A 19,612-nucleotide genomic window follows, 5' to 3' on the forward strand; every position below is an offset into this window, starting at 1 on the left:
ATAACTTGGATGGTTAAAGTTACACGTAAGAGAAATAAATAAATTAGTAGGTAATTATTTTCCGATTTACAATTAATATTTATTTTTAGTCACTCAGTTGCCTATAAAAAAGCCTTTCATTCCATTGTATTTTATTTTATATTTAATTCCTTAAATTAACACTTACAGTCAAGCTACACATGTTAAAAGGAGTGACATTATATACGCATTGATACTAACAATTTACTTACTGCTAACTATACATTGATTGAGCTGGTCGTCGTTATTGACTCTAGGTATCGGCTACTAACTGCCAAAAAACTAGCTTCAGTGCATTGGAATATATCTAGTTTGCTGTTGCTGTCCAATATATCATTCAAGAGAGACAATGCGCGGTGCAGCGGTGAGTGAGATAATGCCCGGGTACGCGCCGCCGGGACTGCGAACAGTGCGCGGCGACGAGGGCGCAGTTGAATACTGCTGTGGACAGGTACTCGAAGCGGAACCAATGCTAGCAACTGAGGGTTATGTATTTGGCCACGAATCAGGAGATAAAAATATTTTACTAGTGCCACATTTCTTCTGGTCTCAAGAGTGGTGTAGTTAACCATTCCGAGAATATACAGACTAGGGTACATGTGAGGATAGTAACCATAAAGTTTATTGTATAGATGACGGATGAATGATTTTTGAACCCTCTCCAACATAAGTGTGTACTGTTGTTCATGGGGACTCCAAATTATCGCATTCGTCTCAAGTCGGCTTCGTACATACGCGTTGTACAGCATTCTGAGTGCATTCTGACTCTGAGCATTGAAAGATTTTGACTGGCGGATTACAAAACCTAAGCATTTTCTTGCAGCCTTACATGCGCTGACAATGTGGTCATTGAATGTGAGCTGTTGATCGAATATTGTGCCAAGATCACGAACAGATGTAACTTGCTGCAGATTATTATTTTCAATTACGTAATTAAATTGATGAGGATGGCGAGCACGGGTGTATGACATAACCGAACATTTTTTTACGTTTAGAGACAATTTGTTTTCGACACTCCAAGCACAGACGCTGTCAATGTCTTCTTGCAACTTTACACAATCCTCCTGGTCACCAACCATTTTGAACTGCTCTATTTCAGTGGTTGTGTGAGAGTAAACGGACAGTTGAGTGGTTTAGCGTCAAAAAAGAGTGTTAGGCAAGGATGTGAAGCGGCACCGTGGCTGTTTAATCTACTCATGGACATTAGTTTGCATTGCATCATATAAGAAATAACGAATATGGGCTGAGAATGAGTAGGTTACTCGACAAATGTCTTTAGATTTAGATGGCCTGGTATTGCTAGCGTCACCGGGTGAAGAGTTGCAGGAGATGGTAACTAGAATGCATGGGTCTTTTGAAAGGAAAGGAATGAAAATAAATGTAAGCAAGACTAAAGTAATGGTATTTGGAAAGGGAGAAAATATGACAAACAGTGAAATTTTGATTGGTCAAGAAAGAGTGGACCAAGTGAGAATTTGTGTATCTGGGAACCTTGTTCACTAGAGACGGTTACATCCTTATTGTTACAGGCACGTTACAGATATTATGTTACGAAGTTACGATATATTAAATTCGGCCGACAATATCTGTTTGATACACAAGCACGTCTTACATATCTATATCGGTCGGCGATATGCGAAATTTTATCCAGGCCGTTATAAAAGATTTTTAAAACAATCATTATCAAATACTAAACTTTTAATTGATCTATAAAATAAATGCTTATTCACTAGTCCTCTTCAAAAGTAATCGTGGGTTCATCAAACGGATGGATCGATTCATCATAGTATTCTAGTGGAAGATCGTCGGTAGGTAGATGTGTGGGGAACGGCGGCGGGGTCTTGTGTTTTCGGAGAGGGAGAACCGTGTCGAACACGTAGCACATGGCGCCCGTTTCACCGGGGATACCCACTCCCAGCATCCAGAGTACATTTTGTTTCGTGTTGATGCGAAGGATTTTTACGCCCCGTAGAATTCTCCATCTAAAACAAATATTGTAATTTTGAAGATAAATAATAACCAGCAGAAGTATTCGAGAAATAATATGACTAATATAATTTGGGATGTCGATAACTCCCTTTTGTCCGGGTCTGCCTAAAACGTAGTCTGACTAATTCGCATTATGCCTAGACCAACCGAGAAATAGTCGCACTGAGACTTAGGCCTAATGAGTTTGTGTCCAAATGCGAATCTGGCATAAGAAGACTTAGGCCTCTTGCATTATTGTCCAAAAGCGAATCTGGCACAAGAAGACTTACACTTATGAATTAAGTTTGTATCCAAAAGCGAATCTAGTGTTACTTCTCCTATAATATAATTTTTTTCTAATAATTTCTTTTCCAAAAACATTTCCTCTTAAACGTAACTAGACGGCGGGCATCTGAAGCTACCTAACGAGCCTAACCTACCTAACTATTAACCTGACTAATTGTGACTTCCCTGAAAACATTACACTTTGGGGGGCGACTAGGTAATTAGGCGTATCGCGAAATGGATAAACAGCTACTTAGGCTTACTGCGTTTGGGACATATTGCGAAATAGGTAATATAAGTAATGGGTCAATAGCGATTTAGACGAATAGCGAATTTCAAATGAAGTTTTGTCATAACGCGAATTAGTCAGACTACGTTTTACGCAGACCCGGACAAAAGGGATAACTCGATACCGTTAAGAAGGTATCGTTAGGGTAGATGTCGGTACGCGCTTTCCTAGGGCGTAACATAAACCAAAAAGCGACTTTATTTCTTTACTTAAAAGCATACTGACGCTACCACGCCACAGTAGCCACTCGTTACGGGGCTAACACAAGAAGACAAGGAGTCTTGTCCCTTCTCCCTTACTCACCTCTTTATAATTACCAATTTGACCCAAAAATGCCTACAAAAAGGCTGGACTGAGGCCGCGGCCTAGACATACGCGTCCAGCAGGGTGACGACTAGTGGCAAACCCAGGCTACTCTGCAGCCTTAGTTCAATGTTAATGAGTAGGTACCTGTTGCCCATATGTCCCGGCATCTTGGTTCCTGGCCATACTCTCGCCTTCTCTCCACCAGCACCAATGTTTCCAGGTCGTCTGTGGGTCTTCGTAACACCGTGTGAGGCAGGCATACCTTTGAATCCCCACCGCTTCATAACACCTTGGAAACCTCTGTCAATACTGGAAAATGAATAAAATGGATAATTACCTGTAACTATCTGTCACTATTATAGAATACGACCATGCCAAATACTTATAATTATGGGCAATAAGGTTGTATAACATACATATTCGTGGCACTTTGTCCGTAAGTTAAAAATAAATGTGTTTCGTTCGCCTTTGTACATTGCAAATATTCTGTTTTATTGTATATTAACCTGTCTTATGTGCAATAAAGTATTTAAATTAGAGATGCAACGAATAGTGGCTTGGCCGAATACCGAATATCCGGCGGAGTCATCGGCCAAATAGCTGAATATTCGGCTAGAAGTTTTACCTAAAATGAAGTAAATTCGAACGCGTACGTGCGTGCGCTGTTTCTTAGTATGGTCAAACTAAGTCATTTCACTATTTCACTAAAGTCAGGAACTAATTCTAAGGACTAATAAAATTACTACGGATTGTTTTGTATGGGCCAAAAATCGAACTTTATACAACTGTTACTAAATTCAAAACGGATCTAATAAATTTAGGATAAATACCGCCTTTTTAAACATAATCAAAGGTATTAATTACAGCGTAATTAGCAATATTAATTACAGCAAAATAGAAGGTAAAAAGGCTTTTCTCAATAAAAAAAATGAATGGTATGTCTAGCCTACATAGTACGTGAAATAATGACAAGCAAAAGGGCCAATTTTGTTTTGGCTCTCCTGAGAAGTTCATTTTTTTAAACCCGACCATATGGAACTCGAGGCGAGAATTATTATTGTTTACAGTAATTATTACCGGGGTTTCGCTCAGTCGTCTTTGGGTCGTCTACTTAGAGTGTCATTACAGTGCTTGTGAGTGTTATTATCACTGATTTTGTTTGTGTATTATCGTGTCGGTTCCCCTTCTCCTGTTAAATGAAAAATAACATGCGCTACTGACTAAGTAAGTAATATTAATATTATTTCGCCCAACTTTGGTTAATATTTGCAGTAAAATAAATATAAAATATAAATATTATAGGACATTATTACACAAATTGAAAAGTACCACAGTAAGCTCAATAAGGCTTGTGTTGAGGGTACTTAGACAACGATATATATAATATATAAATATTTATAAATACTCAAATACATAGAAAACACCCATGACTCAGGAACAAATATATGCTCATCACACGAATAAATGCCCTTACCAGGATTTGAACCCGGGACCATCAGCTTCGTAGGCAGGGTCACTACCCACTAGGCCAAACCGGTCGTCACTAACAGTATTTCTATTATCTTTTTACTACTCGTATATAATGGAATATCACTGGAATGCATACTGAAAGTATGAGCTAGATACTTATTCTAAGCAATTTACCTCTATTTAACCACTAATATTTTTCAAAGATACAGAGAGCAAGCTTTTCTCATGTAATTTTATCAAACCAATGTATAAAGGATTATCACATGTTCGACAAATTTGTCGTTTAAGGAGTAAATGTTAATTTACTCCATTTACATACTATTATGTGAGTATAACATAATTTTTGACTAAAAATTGTCCGGGTTTGGCCGAATCCTTCTAGAACGTAGCCTTTTATTATACGGATCCGTATTATCCGAACTATCCGGATCCGTCAAATTTTAATATCCGAAATATTCGGATCCGAAAAATTGACGGATATTGTAAACCCTAGCTGCGTGCCGCGCTATCTCCCAGCCTCGCGCGCCCCGCGCCGCGTGCTGCCACCCACCCTCGCTTGCAGTTCGTTGCGATTAATTCTATTTACTTTTTGACAAAAATCCGGTAAAAAAAAAACTAACTATTTTTTATTTAGTGCAAATGTAGTCTTTAGATAAGTACCGTTTTTAAAATTTTAACGTCTCTCTTAATTTTCCCCGAAGCACAATGTACAAAAGAATTAAAAATGCATGTTCTATAATTTGCCCAGGCGTGGAAAGTTAACTGAATGTTTATAAGGCTTTGAAAAGCTTAGCTTGAGATAGCACCAACCGACTGACTTATCCTTGAGCCGCAATCTAAAAAAAATATTTTTTTAGGGTATCATACATTGCACATCTTTTTAATTAAGATAGGCTATGCACCAAGTTGTTCTCTATACACTACTAAGCTTGAACCCAATAGCTTTTAACTTACTTCAAAATTAGAATGTCATTTGTTTTCTAGTATTAAAACAAGCCTTAATTAACTACTTTAAGTCTAAAATGAAAATGGTAAATGTCTTAATAGTTACTATAATGTTTGGGAGAGGACACTGACTTCTGTAACACAGGTTTTTACCTAGCTCAGAAGTCAGGGACTTCAACACTAAAATGTACTTCCCTTAATGCCAAAAAAAAATTTTTATATTTTATTTTTTTATTTATTTTTAAAATTACGGCACTTTATAGTTTATACCTAAAATTTAACGGTCTTCCGTACATAATAGAAACGGTGCAACTCGGCGGAAATAATCTAGTTGCGCCCTCTAGCGAATCCAAAAAGAACCACGATTACACGACTTACTTCGATACTTTTCCTTAACTTGACCATACTATCTCGCTGTAGGCAGTCTTTGATAGAAATTGCGCTTATTCTGCACGCAGTTCGTATTGAATTGCGGACATTGCAGTGCGTTAAGTTTCGTTGAGTGTGTAAAAAAAAAAAATTGTATTATTTTTCTCATGTTTTTGTGCTATCTTTGAATATAAAGGTAGTCTGAAAGATTACACTGATCTTAATAATTGATTACTTGTAGTTTGTTACTTTTTTTACCCCTCGTTTACCGTTATCTACGTGTTAATGTACTATTCGGTATCCTGCCGAATACTATGCCACTATTCGGTATTCCGCCGAATAGGCCGGATACCGAATACTGGCCGAATATTCGTTACATCTCTAGTTTACATACAATATACATACAGACCTACTTGTCTAGTAAAATGAAGAAAAACCTTGTCTTGTTTCACAGAAGCTTGGAACTATTTTTTCGTTCTTTTATCAAAAAGAGACTTGTTTATTTTACAATTTACAAGCTTGAAACATACCTAACAGATAAATGGTAAAATATTACTGCATGGTAACAAATACCAGGGCAATTATTAATAACACTTACGTTTTAGCCCTAACATCCACATAATCCCCGACTCTAAAATGGGTGACCGTCAACGGGGTTCCAGTTGGAAGAGCGGCATGTGGAGAAACCATGAATCGGCACAGGTGCCGCTTGGGCAGCATACCAACACTGTCAAACAGGCCACAGTATTCTTTTGTGACTGTTGTGGGATCAATAGTCTCTGAACCAATCAGTAAACTACCTAGTCTTCGTTTTTCTTTCCAAACTGGTTTTTTTGTGACCATGGGATTGAATTCTTCTGGTGGTATGTATTTGATCACATGGTTATCCACAACCTGTAAGTATAACAAGTGTTATTATCATGTTTTTTTTAAACCTTTTTTTCCATTTTAAATGCTCAATAGAGTTAAATAACATAATCATAATAAATAATCCTCTGGTAAAAAAAAGTTTGGTGAAATTGCATATTGTTTACTTTTGGATTTCATTCCAAATTATTTTTTAAGTTTTCCAGTTACCTGTAAAAGAGTAGTTTGCAGTTTCTTTCCATCCTTTGTCCAGAGAGGGTAGTTTCCAATTTTGCGTGCAATAAGACCTGCACGCCTGGTGTACGGGTCCCAAGGAGCGCTTGGCACAAATTCACTATTCAACAAGGGTGACTCTAAAGCTGCTTGAGCTTGTAGTTTATCCTGACGAATTTCTTCAAGGAATTGTTTATTTTCTTGGGTAAGCATATCTTCACTCATCTGTAAGCATTATATTTTGATCATTAGATACATTTTGTTCTTATAAATTTGTAGGATAGGATTTTAAGCTATTGTGTGTTTGTTGACTCACTAAAATAAATATAAATTATACCCCATTTTCAATAGTATTTACAATGTATTAAGGATGTTTGAAAAGTCAGAAATGTGATGGGCAGGCAACTATTCTGCTATGCTATGCCAATTATTAGTATCACAAATGAAAATGGAATGCAAACAGGTACAACTATTTATCATCAGAAAATTCAATTTTCAAACTTTCTCTTTGGTCTTTGAGATAATCTACCCACTCTGTCAAGCATTTCTAAATGTATTACTATATAACTACATTACATTATAATCCCTTACTCGCGGTTAGTCAGAAACTAAATGGCTTAGAGTTATGTTAATATGTATGTTAATGCTAGTAAGGTGTAAGCTGAACTGAATAGTTATATATTGAATGAAGTACATGAACTTATAAGATAGACAAGATATATATGAATGTAAATATACTTAATAAAGGTAAAAATAAATAGTCAGTGTCTTAACCTTTTGGTCAAATTTATTGACAAAACTAGCAGTATACAATAGAATTTCTTCATAATTTTACTCACCACTCTTTCCTTAGGCATATACCAGTAAGGAGGGCGAAATCTTGGAGGTTTGTAGTTACCAATTTGGCGTTGTGCAACATAGCTTATCCTGAAAAATAAGTTTTATTTCGCATTTATTGACATACAGCTGTTCACGTCTATTATTTTTTAGGGTTCCGTACTCAAAGGGCAAAACGGGACCCTATTACTAAGACTCCGCTGTCCGTCTGTCACCAGGCTGTATCTGATGAACCGTGATAGCTAGACAATAGAAAATTTCACAGATGATGTATTTCTGTTGCCGCTGTAAAAATTAAAAAGTACGGAACCTTCGGTGGGCGAGTCCGACTCGCACTTGTTTTATATCTAAGTACTTACTTTAGTTTGCTTAGGGTACCACACAGAAGTTTAAGATTGGAATTCGCCATATTTCAATTTAATACGTATAAAACGTTTTATATTATTTGGTAGTAGGACAATTCTTGTTATAGGCCTTTCATAATCCTGTTAAACTAGTTTTATTTTAGTAATTTAGTTCCTCTTAAATGCAAACCCAGACGCTATTAAAAGAGGTTATGCTGGTTATTTCGATCAAAGAGCATATATATGATATATACTATTATATCACTACGTTTGTCGATTGACATTAATAATAAAGACAGATTTGACAGATATCTTTAGAGGACTTTTTTTTATAACAAATGTGGCCTGGATGCGACTTCTTTAAGCCAATTTAGAGGACGGTTCCAAAACCATTTTTTATAGACGCCCGCGAGGCAGCGTTTTCTAAAAACTGATGCAGTGCTTACACACGGCGCAAGTAACATATATTTGCATATTGGCAGTTCGCAAGCTCTAATTACGCCATCATTGGAGTAAAAGAGAAAGATCCCCGCAATTTGTGAATTTCGCGGTAGCCCCTCAACACAGAAGCCCCCTACTCATTGATTTATTTATTTAAGAAACAAACAGTCTTTTATAGTTACATATAACACTGGAGATTTCCTTAAAACTAGACTTACAGTTTCCTTAATGAAAATATTTTAACATCATGTTTAACATAACATAAATTATAAATTACTAAATTGTAAAATAAGAGCTTGAGCACACAACAACTAAACAAAAGAAAAAGCTTTAATATTCCTAATTATACAATATTAAAAAAAAAAACAACGGGTTGTGTAAACTTGAATATTAACGTTGTGCATTTTTGATATTTCGGAATGGTTAGTTAGGGAATAATTTTGCACTAGTTTTTTTTAATACGTCATAAATCGTAAACCGCAATTTACCTTTCATTCAATTAACTTAAACAAAAATAAAATAAGAGACATTTAATTTCATGTACATAAACCGAGAACCATTATTTTCTAATAATAAATCTATAACAGATGCCTAGGTAAATAATAATTATAATTCGCGCGGGGCATGGCTTGGTCCGTAGCGGGTGCGGAGCGCGCGGAGGGCAGGGCGGCTACCGGGAAAATCGAAATTCGTCAATTGCGGGCATTTTTCTCTGTCACTCTAATTACGTTTCAGTGAGAGTAAAAGAGAAAGATCCCCGCAATTTGCGAATTCGGTTTTCGCGGTAGGCCCCCAGGTTCCCGACTGCGCGCCGCTTACCCGAGCGGGTAGCGGGCAGACGCCGATACGTGAGGGCAGACGTCGTTGAAACTCGTGCGCGCGGAGCTAATTTTTCGATACATTTGCGAATGCTACATATTGTTCGTTTACGATTTGATACTGTTTTCGTTGGATAAAATTAATTTCGACATGTCGAAATTATTCTTTTTAACTTATTTACTGTCTAGAAATAGGTAAATACCAGCGTCTTTACAAAATTATGTACCAGAAATGATGAGTGCTCCTTTGCGCTGTATGATTTTGAGCAAAAAATTTTTTCCACCGACAATATGCCAACATTATTTTTTGGAGACTTCAACGAAGATTTTTTTAAAGACAATTAATGGTATACTGTCATTCATGCAAAACGCTGGATACAGGACGTTATATACCACTTTGTCCAATTGGAAATATATAAATTCCATCATTTAGATACCTATAGTCTGTCAAAGGGCTATCTCATTTCAAACATAGACAGAGGGAGTCATACTATCTTTGTCTTACACTAGTACTAGCATCCAAAAGAAAAGGATGAGTATAGTTTTTATTGTTCTTATTTACTGACAAATTGGTTTGACCAACTATATAATGTTTACTGATCAATAACTTAATAAAAAAACACTGATATTAAAACATCGATCAAAGTTACAACGAACTACAAGAACTTTTAAATTATGTTACTTGCTGCTACGGAACCCTTTATGGGCGAGTCCGGCTCGCACTTGGCCGCCTTTTAGGGTTCCGTAGGCAAATGGCAAAAAACGGAATCCTTATGGATTCGTCATGTCTGTCTGTCTGTCCGTCCGTATATCACAACCACTTTTTCCAAAACTATAAGAACTATCCTGTTGAAACTTGGTAAGTAGATGTATTGTGCGTATACAAACTATTAACACTGCCCTGCATCTATATATTGCAAGCTGCTATTTTTGTTCGCGAAAACTCTCATTTATTTGAATTAAAACAGGATAAGGAAACAACTAGAGCACAGTATAGGAATAAATTTCAACTACCTCAAACCAAACTACAAATGTGTAGAAATAGTCCACATTACAAATGTATCCTAATAACTAATAAAATTCCAGACTCGATTAAGCAAGAACCTGAAAATGCGACCTTCTAAATTAAATTAGAAATATTATTACTCGATAAATGCTATTATTCAGTTAATGATTTTTCTGATGATAATTTATAATTGCTATTTTATTTTGAATTATTACTGTACTGACTATTTATTTATCCATACAATTGTAACATATGTATTAAGAATTAAAATTTTGTGTAGGTATTTGTAAATTCGGATGATGATCGTGACGAATTATTTTATTTTATAATGATTAGCTTAGATTTGTAAGGTATTAGTATATTGTTATTGTATGTCCTCACAGGGCGTCATGGACTGACTTACTAAATTGTATTGCAACACCTTAATAATGTATGTACATGACTATACAATTAATAAATGAAATGAAATGAAATTCTGTGAACCGCATTAAGATTTTCACACAAAAATAGAAAAAAAAAACAATAAATTTTGGGGGTTCCCCATACTTAGAACTGAAACTCAATTTTTTTTCATCAAACCCATACGTGTCGGGTATTTATGGATAGGTCTTTAAAAATGATATTGAGGTTTCTAATATAATTTTTTTCTAAACTGAATAGTTTGCGTGAGAGACACTTCCAAAGTGGTAAAATGTGTCCCCCTCCCCCCTGTAACTTCTAAAATGAGAGATCGTTAAAACGAAAAAAAAATATGATGTACCTTATCATGCAAACTTCCACCGAAAATTGGTTTGAACGAGATCTAGTAAGTAGTTTAAAAAAAAAAACAATAAATTTTGGGGGTTCCCCATACTTAGAACTGAAACTCATTTTTTTTCATCAAACCCATACGTGTGGGATATCTATGGATAGGTCTTCAAAAATGATATTGAGGTTTTTAATATCATTTTTTTCTAAACTGAACAGTTTGCGCGAGAGACACTGACACTTCCAAAGTGGTAAAATGTGTACCTCCCCCCCCCCACTGTAACTTCTAAAATAACAGAATGATAAAACTAAAAAAAAATTATGATGTACATGCAAACTTCCACCGAAAATGGGTTTGAACGAAATCTAGTAAGTAGTTTTTTTTTTTAAGACGTCATAAATGGTACGGAATTCTTCATGGGCGAGTCCAACTCGCACTTGGCCACTTTTATTTAGATTTAAGTCACACTCTTTGGAGTAACTGGTGAATCTGGGCTAGGGCCCAAAGAGTAAAGTAAGTAAAAGGGCTCCAGTTACATGCGCCGTGTGCAAGAACAAGGAACAAGTTTAATTTCAGTATATGTGGAACATATCCCTCATAATGTTAAAACTGTCATAAGTTTAATTTACACCCACACTTGTTAATTTTGTTATTTAGTATATAATTTGTACAAATTATGTTAAGTATATAAAAGTATTAGTTGCAATGGAATTAATTATTTACATTTTACTGTTTTGTGCCTTATCTCAAGTCTCTACACAAAATGAAATTAACGTCTATGGGCCGGGGTTAAATCCCAAAGAAATCGTGATGCCGGCTAGATACTTTTTTGTTAATTTCACATTTGTTACAGAACAATCGTAAGTAAAAATAGTAATTGTAATTTTCACAATAATTCTAATATTTACACTGTGACTTGCTGAAAGAGAATTGGCGTTTGAAGAAAAATAATAAAAAGTTCAATGAACTTATGAGAACATTGCTTGTGGTTTGGTATGCCACTATTATATTTAGGTATCTGCTTTTATCTTATCAAAAGTTGAGCTAGGTCACTGGCCTATATCATTGTATATTTGCATAAATATTAACACTATTCTTGTAATATTAGTGTGCTCCCAGTGTTGGTTATCTTTACAAAATCAGTGTTGGGAGTATTCCCTAGTCCTGAAACTCCTGAACCACCTTTCATAGTGTACTATATTTATTGCATACTGTTTATTGTGTGGAGATATAGCTAGTACAAATAAATAGCATCCTGCCACAAGTAATAACTTCTTTTATTTCAGGTATACCTCAAATCTTGCAAATGACTTAGCTGTAGAAATAAATGGTAGCTCAATGAAACATAGAAATTGCCGTGTTTGGGTAAATAAATTGGACAGAAAAGATGGAACTTTCATAATTAGATACAAAGTGTATGAGACTTGCCAGGATATGTCAATAAGTGTATATTATAAAAGTAAACATGTCACTGGATCCCCTTACCATTATGCAGGTGATTGATGCCACTCATGATCTGCACTTAACACATTCACTGCCAGACAAAAAATGGCGCACTACCCCAGAAACTGGTGGTCTATAGCTGCGTACAAAACAACCCGCCCAGCGGGTTGTCTGAACAAAGTTCACGAGCGCCCACCAGGTGGGTTCCCGGCAGTGAATCTGTTAATGTTGAATATGTATAGTGAGCCAGTCTAGTCATCACAAGGTTGGCATGTACAGCAAGTGGATGCATTAAGATGGGCATCATTTCTTGTTGTACATGATTACGCAGGTCCGTCTCGGCCGAGGCACATCTACACTGGCCATAGTGTGTGCGAGGAAATTGCCTGGCGCGTGTATGGTCGCTCTGTGTGGACTCACTTATTTACATTTTGCTGTTGAGGCATGTTATCCATTTATTTAATATTTGTTTATTTTTTCAGGTCCTATCCAACCAGATCAGTGTGACTGCCCTGAGCATGACATTAATGTATGGCTACGAAAATATGGTTGCCCTGAATCTTTCAGTAAAATCAACCAAGATCTAAAACCCTTTATAAATGTTGATATGGGAGTAAAAGTACCAAAGATTGTAGAGAAATACCACAAACCAGATACAACGAGTTTTTGCCATTATGTAATTAAAAATAATAAGATTTATCGGGATTGCTATGGAAAGCATGTGGGGTTCAATATGTTTTCAGATAACATTATTTTGTCTTTATCAAGGAAAGTAAGATTGCCTGACATGGAGTTGGTGATTAACTTGGGAGACTGGCCTCTGATTCGTAAGAACACGGAACTGTTGCCAGTTTTCTCATGGTGTGGCAGTGATGATACAATGGATATTGTAATGCCTACATATGACTTGACTGAATCCACCTTAGAGAATATGGGAAGGTATAGTAAAATCTTTATTACCTCCGGCTCATCCTACAATACAATATCCCCTTGAGTCTAAATGACAATCAAATTTAAATTGTAAATTAAGAATGTTAATGTTTTTGGCTGGCCAATTTAAACCCCTGGGACTTCAGAACGTATTTGCCCACATGCCAGATGCGATGACAGCATATCCTTAGTGTAGTATTCGTATTCAGTAGATTTTTTTTGTAACATGTTGAAAATGTGACTCTCTGATACAAAATGTTAAATGTATCAAGCTAGTTGTGCCAAATTTTACTTCTATGTGGCAGGCGTATTCTTGATAAAGGTTCTTCCCTTATAATAATGTAAAATTTGCTTTTTCAGAGTAACCCTCGACATTCTGTCAGTGCAAGGCAACATCGAGAAGCCGTGGGAGGACCGCGAGCCGCGCGCCTTCTGGCGCGGCCGCGACTCGCGCGCCGAGCGCCTGCAGCTAGTCGACGTCGCTCGCGCTACCCCGGACCTCTTCAATGTTTCTCTTACTAATTTCTTCTTTTTCTTGGATAAACAAGAACAGTACGGGCCGAAATCGCCGCATATTTCTTTTTTTAAGTTTTTTGATGTAAGTATAAAAAAGCTTAAATGTAAGAGTATGTAAGAGCACGCACAATCGAATAATAAAAGGAACAAAGTGGTACCTTAAAGATATTTTAAGCGTATTTTTGCTTGCTGCATTATTTCTGAAATAGATGGCGCTGTACACGACTTTCATTACATTACATGGCACCGCGTTTTTTAGGATTCCGTATCAAAAAGGTACAATAGGAACCCTTTTGGTGCGACTCTGTCCATCCGTCCATCTGTCTGTCACAACGCTAGATATCTCGAGAACCATTGAAGCTATCGATTTGAAATAAGTATTCCATAGTTATGAACCCAGACACTTAGAACATTCTTTTTATTATTTTTTAACTATAGAAAATACCCAATATGGACAGGAGGCAAAATTTCATTATTATTTAATTAACAAAAAACATCTCCGAATTTAGCTTGCAATTTAACCAACTTCACGTGTGTTTATTACACTTGAAATTTCTATGAAATTACATTAAAGACACCTTTCAAATAAAAGATCAATTTTTGAAATCGGTTCACATGATAGAGAATTATCCTCGATAAACCAACATACGTACATTACATCGCGCAAATTAGATAGACAATTTGCCGATAGATGGCGCTGTACACAATTATACTCAGTATAGGTACTTCTGATCAAAAGTCTTTCACCTTTATAGTTATACGATCAAAAGTCTTTCGCCTTTATATTTATACAAGATAATCCAAAGTTTGTACGGAAACCTCGGTGCGCGAGTAAAACGTACTCGCACTTGACCGTTTTTTATCGATACACACGCGATACGCACGCGAGTCAGAACCAGCTTTTAGACCTTAGCACACCTACAATCTATTAAAACTTATGAATACCGCGTTTTTAGGGTTCCGTAGCCAAATGGCAAAAAACGGAACCCTTATAGATTCGTCATGTCCGTCTGTCTGTCCGATTATGTCACAGCCATTTTTTTCCGAAACTATAAGAGCTATACTGTTCAAACTTGGTAAGTAGATGTATTCTATGAACCGCATTAAGATGTTTACACAAAAAAAAAAAAAAAAACAATAAATATTGGGGGTTATAGGGTTAATACTTAGAACTGAAACTCAAAAAATCTTTTTTCAACAAACCCATACGTGTGGGGTATCTATGGATAGGTCTTTAAAAATGATATTGAGGTTTCTAATATCATTTTTTTCTAAACTGAATAGTTTGCGCGAGAGACACTTCCAAAGTGGAAAAAGTGTGTGTGTGTGTCCCCCCCCCCCCCCCCCTGTAACTTCTAAAATAACAGAATGAAAAATCTGAAAATAAAAAAGATATACATTACCATGCAAACTTCCACCGAAAATTGGTTTGAACCAGATCTAGTAAGTAGTTTTTTTAATACGTCATAAATGGTACGGAACCCTTCATGGGCGAGTCCGACTCGCACTTGGCCGCTTTTTTTAATGACTATTTCAGCTATCAAAAACAGGCCTACTTTGTTACACTGTACATTATATTATAAGTACAGTGTAACAAAGTAGGCCTGTCCTATAAGTCCTTTGACCGAGATTATGTTACGGCGTTCTACATAACAATAGACGTGCCGAAATTCTTAATACTTCCAGTATAAATACCAAATAAACATCGACGGCACTGTAGCATCATACAGACTGCCATACCTCCTCGCGGGCGGCGGCACGGTGATGAAGCAAACGTCACCATACTACGAGCACTTCTACGGGCAGCTAGCTCCGTGGGAACACTTCGTACCGGTGTCACGTGATCTATCGGACTTGGCGCAGCGCGTGCGGTGGGCGCGCGCGCACGATGAGGAAGCGCTCAGGATAGCGAAGAACGGAAGGAAATTTGTCAACGATCATCTGCTTCCTCAACATATTTTTTGCTATCATGCGGTACTATTCCAGGTGAGTGATTTTGTTTGAGATCTTTAGCTTTGATAACTAGGAGTAGATGTCGCTGTTATGCGCACAAAAAGGTCGCATAGACAAAAATGAAGTTCACTTGTTGCAGGAATGGAGCAAGAGAGTGATGAACAAAGTGATTGTTCGTAAAGGAATGACGGAATTACCTCAACCGACTTTTGACTGTGATTGCGAACCAGAAGAAAAAAAGAAACGTGAAGATCTTTAAGTATCTGGCTTTGAGTTAAAGCTAATATGCGCCAAAACATTCCTTCCCTCATAATAATGCAAAATAATAATCTCAGTAGAGTAGTGTAGTGTAAATTTACATCCCTAATATTATCTCAAGTAACATAACATAAGGCTATGAAAATAAAAGTTTATTAGATAATATTATTTTATTACAAATATTACCAAATAATATCACATTTTGGTAAAATAAATATATATTTCTGCATTGCACATCATAAATATTTACCTAAAATTAACTGATGAATCAACTTTACTTTAAATCAAGTTTTATAATAGGTACTTTAGAAAGTTGCTAATAAATACATATGTCCAATTCACCGTTTTTTACCCGGTTACTATAAGTACGAAGCAAAGACTGGGTTGTGTCCGTGACGCGATTTTTCTACCCAAACAAGACATAAACACAATAACAACTTAAGCGATTGCAAACTTTTAATGCAAATGAAGTAAGATCTGCCAATATTCACTGCCAGATAAACTGTTTGTATCTATTTCACCTAAGGATTTGAATACATGATATATTTTATTACAGTACATATGGGGCTACTTTATAGCACTAGTGCGAGAAGTAGCATATTACGTTACTGTGTCGAACATTTAAAGGGCCATATGTACTGTAAAACGTTGTACGATACATGTGCGAATAGGTAATTCGCAACTCGTGTCGATTTAAAACACTCCCTTCGGTCGTGTTTTAATTTATCGCCACTCGTTTCGAATTTCCTATTTTTCGCACTTGTATCGTAATGTACTATTTTCTAATATTACTCAACTGTATAATAACAGTATTTAAATGTAAATAAATAAGTATATTTATAGGTCTGCAACTTAACTCAGATGGTTGGTGAGATGTTTTTATGATTGGCGTGGCTAATAGTTAAGATGCATGCGGGAATAAATAAAAATATAAAATTCTAAAAAATATTTTAAACCAAGTTATCTCCTTTAGTAGAAGAGAACCACCGTGCAACTACTTCACGAATCGTCTGAGTTAAGTGGTTCTCAAAGGTCGTCATCACTAATTTAGTATTCTGCAATCTTGATGGCGTTAATTAGAGTCAGATCAAGATAAGTTGGCAGCGATTTTGATAGCCCAGACGGTGCAAGTGTCAAGTAAACGTCATAATTTAATAGAAGTTTGACGTTTAAAATAACCCGTGCACCATTTGGACCATCAAAATCGCTGCCAACTTATTATGGTTTGACTCTAGCCAAGCAAACTTATGGCTATGTATGACAAAATAGGTAATCTGGCTAGACCATTCAATAGTTGCAGGCATAATATTGCTTTAGCTGAGTTAGTAGTAACTAAAGGGTCCTAATAGATACTAGTTTTCTTAGCATTAGAAAGTACGTAAGCAATCTTGATGTGTCTTATTATTAAAATACAATTTTGAAAAATAAGTTACAGCAAATATGTAACAATTATAAATTATATACGATTATTTACATTCTTGTGCTTTCATAAGTAATTAAAGTAAAATTCAATAATCATTTATTTTGGAATTTAAATTTTGATATGGTATACTAATAATAATAACTAATACAAACTAATTCATAAAAACATTGTTCAATCAAAAGACACGCCAAGATTTTTTACCTTTTTTCGAATGCTAAAAAACGAACTATAAGTCTAGACTCATAGGCAAAGATGAAATACAAAGTTACTTTGTAACTGAAGAGCAGAGCTTCTATAGACATATTGTATACCTTAGCCACATGTATCCACGCAAAGTTATCGACGCTGGTATTTTGTTCAGAATACATTCCTCACACGCGCTCCGATTACTGACCGACCTATGATCATGACGCACCTGATGCATCTCGTGGACTCTTTAGACAAAGGTGGCAAAGGTGGCAGCGATATGCACAGATGGCTTCCCCAGGGCAAAACTGGAGTTGTCTATCGATACATGGCCACTCGCGGTCGTGCGGCGCGGCGGCCAGCAGCGCGCGCGCGCCCTCCTCGCTCAGCCACGCGCCCAGCTCCGGGATGCACACGCACTCGGGGATGTTGTAGCCGTTGTCTATCTGTACATGGCCACGTCGGGGCTGCGGTAGAAGCACATGTAGGCGTCGGCGAGCAGGCGCTTGGCGGGCGCGGGCAGCTGGCGGTCGTGCGGCGCGGCGGCCAGCAGCGCGCGCGCGCCCTCCTCGCTCAGCCACGCGCCCAGCTCCGGGATGCCCACGCACTCGGGGATGTTGTAGCCGTTGTCTATCTGTACATGGCCACGTCGGGGCTGCGGTAGAAGCACATGTAGGCGTCGGCGAGCAGGCGCTTGGCGGGCGCGGGCAGCTGGCGGTCGTGCGGCGCGGCGGCCAGCAGCGCGCGCGCGCCCTCCTCGCTCAGCCACGCGCCCAGCTCCGGGATGCCCACGCACTCGGGGATGTTGTAGCCGTTGTCTATCTGTACATGGCCACGTCGGGGCTGCGGTAGAAGCACATGTAGGCGTCGGCGAGCAGGCGCTTGGCGGGCGCGGGCAGCTGGCGGTCGTGCGGCGCGGCGGCCAGCAGCGCGCGCGCGCCCTCCTCGCTCAGCCACGCGCCCAGCTCCGGGATGCCCACGCACTCGGGGATGTTGTAGCCGTTGTCTATCTGTACATGGCCACGTCGGGGCTGCGGTAGAAGCACATGTAGGCGTCGGCGAGCAGGCGCTTGGCGGGCGCGGGCAGCTGGCGGTCGTGCGGCGCGGCGGCCAGCAGCGCGCGCGCGCCCTCCTCGCTCAGCCACGCGCCCAGCTCCGGGATGCACACGCACTCGGGGATGTTGTAGCCGTTGCGCTCGCCTGCCAAAATGAAAGAGAAAACTTTTCTCAAACTTGCAATAAAATGTTCACATGACTTATTTCAAATAGGGAATATAACTCTGCGTAGGGGGCGCCACTACCACAATCCATCACAACCTGAGGTTCTACCGTGAAACAAGAAAATCGAAATTTTGTTATCTAACCTGTCTATCACTTGTCCAGGCAGATAACTCAATTTCGATAGGCCCTTCGTAAACAAACCGCCTTGATAATGGATTTCAACGTTACAAAGAATTCAATCAGAGAACAGTTACGAAAACTTGTCCTTTCAAGAAATTTCATTTCCCACCCCACATCCCATCATCAGGCTTTGGAAACTAGTCAAATATATAATTGTAAACGAAAATTTGAGCATTTGCGAATGGTTAACTATAATAAAAAACCGATTTCAAATTTTGTTTTTAAAGTGATATTGATATTGTAACACTTTTTACTACTAAGTTCTTTTTTATTGTTAAGAAGTTATTTATTAACTAATACGTATTGCGCAAAAAAACTAGAAAATATGTCATTTAATTAACTTAAATATTCCTATACCAATCCGGATCCGGTCCGGCCGAATCGGGCCGGATCAGGGCCAAAATCCGTTGAAACATTGAAAATCAATCCGGTTTGCGATCCCTACTAGATGCGTCACTCATACAGGGACTTCAAAACATCGGTAGGTAATTAATAAATGCATGACATAGTAGGGAATTTAAAATGGTATACAAAATCAATTAAAAATATATGAGTTTAAGGCAAAGTATTTATAAGTT

General features: G+C 37.7%; 3 protein-coding genes across 3 annotated transcripts in view; 1 reads left to right on the forward strand and 2 right to left on the reverse strand.

Moving 5' to 3' along the window:
• Nucleotides 1–1,698: 1,698 nt before the first annotated feature.
• Nucleotides 1,699–8,186, reverse strand: LOC133517954 (large ribosomal subunit protein uL3m). Its single transcript, XM_061851446.1, has 6 exons — nt 7,927–8,186; nt 7,570–7,657; nt 6,728–6,955; nt 6,249–6,544; nt 3,011–3,175; nt 1,699–2,000 (listed from the first exon to the last, which is right to left on the reverse strand). The coding sequence occupies exons 1-6, from the start codon at nt 7,974–7,976 to the stop codon at nt 1,748–1,750; spliced, it is 1,080 nt and encodes a 359-aa protein (XP_061707430.1). The 5' UTR covers nt 7,977–8,186; the 3' UTR covers nt 1,699–1,747.
• Nucleotides 8,187–11,284: 3,098 nt separating this feature from the next.
• On the forward strand, nt 11,285–16,187 carry LOC133517957 (protein O-glucosyltransferase 2-like). Its single transcript, XM_061851451.1, has 6 exons — nt 11,285–11,784; nt 12,211–12,419; nt 12,850–13,306; nt 13,658–13,895; nt 15,500–15,799; nt 15,906–16,187. Exons 1-6 carry the CDS (start codon nt 11,630–11,632, stop codon nt 16,023–16,025), a joined length of 1,479 nt encoding a protein of 492 aa, XP_061707435.1. The 5' UTR covers nt 11,285–11,629; the 3' UTR covers nt 16,026–16,187.
• Nucleotides 16,160–19,612, reverse strand: part of LOC133517958 (ubiquitin carboxyl-terminal hydrolase CYLD) — a 33,939-nt gene continuing 30,486 nt past the window's right edge. Inside the window, exon 12 of the mRNA XM_061851453.1 lies at nt 16,160–18,833. Coding sequence (XP_061707437.1) covers nt 18,640–18,833 — 194 coding nt within the window. The 3' untranslated portion in view covers nt 16,160–18,639. The remainder of the gene's footprint in view (nt 18,834–19,612) is intronic.

This window comes from Cydia pomonella, chromosome 5 (assembly GCF_033807575.1).
Source record: "Cydia pomonella isolate Wapato2018A chromosome 5, ilCydPomo1, whole genome shotgun sequence".
Classification (NCBI taxonomy): Eukaryota; Metazoa; Arthropoda; class Insecta; order Lepidoptera; family Tortricidae; genus Cydia; species Cydia pomonella.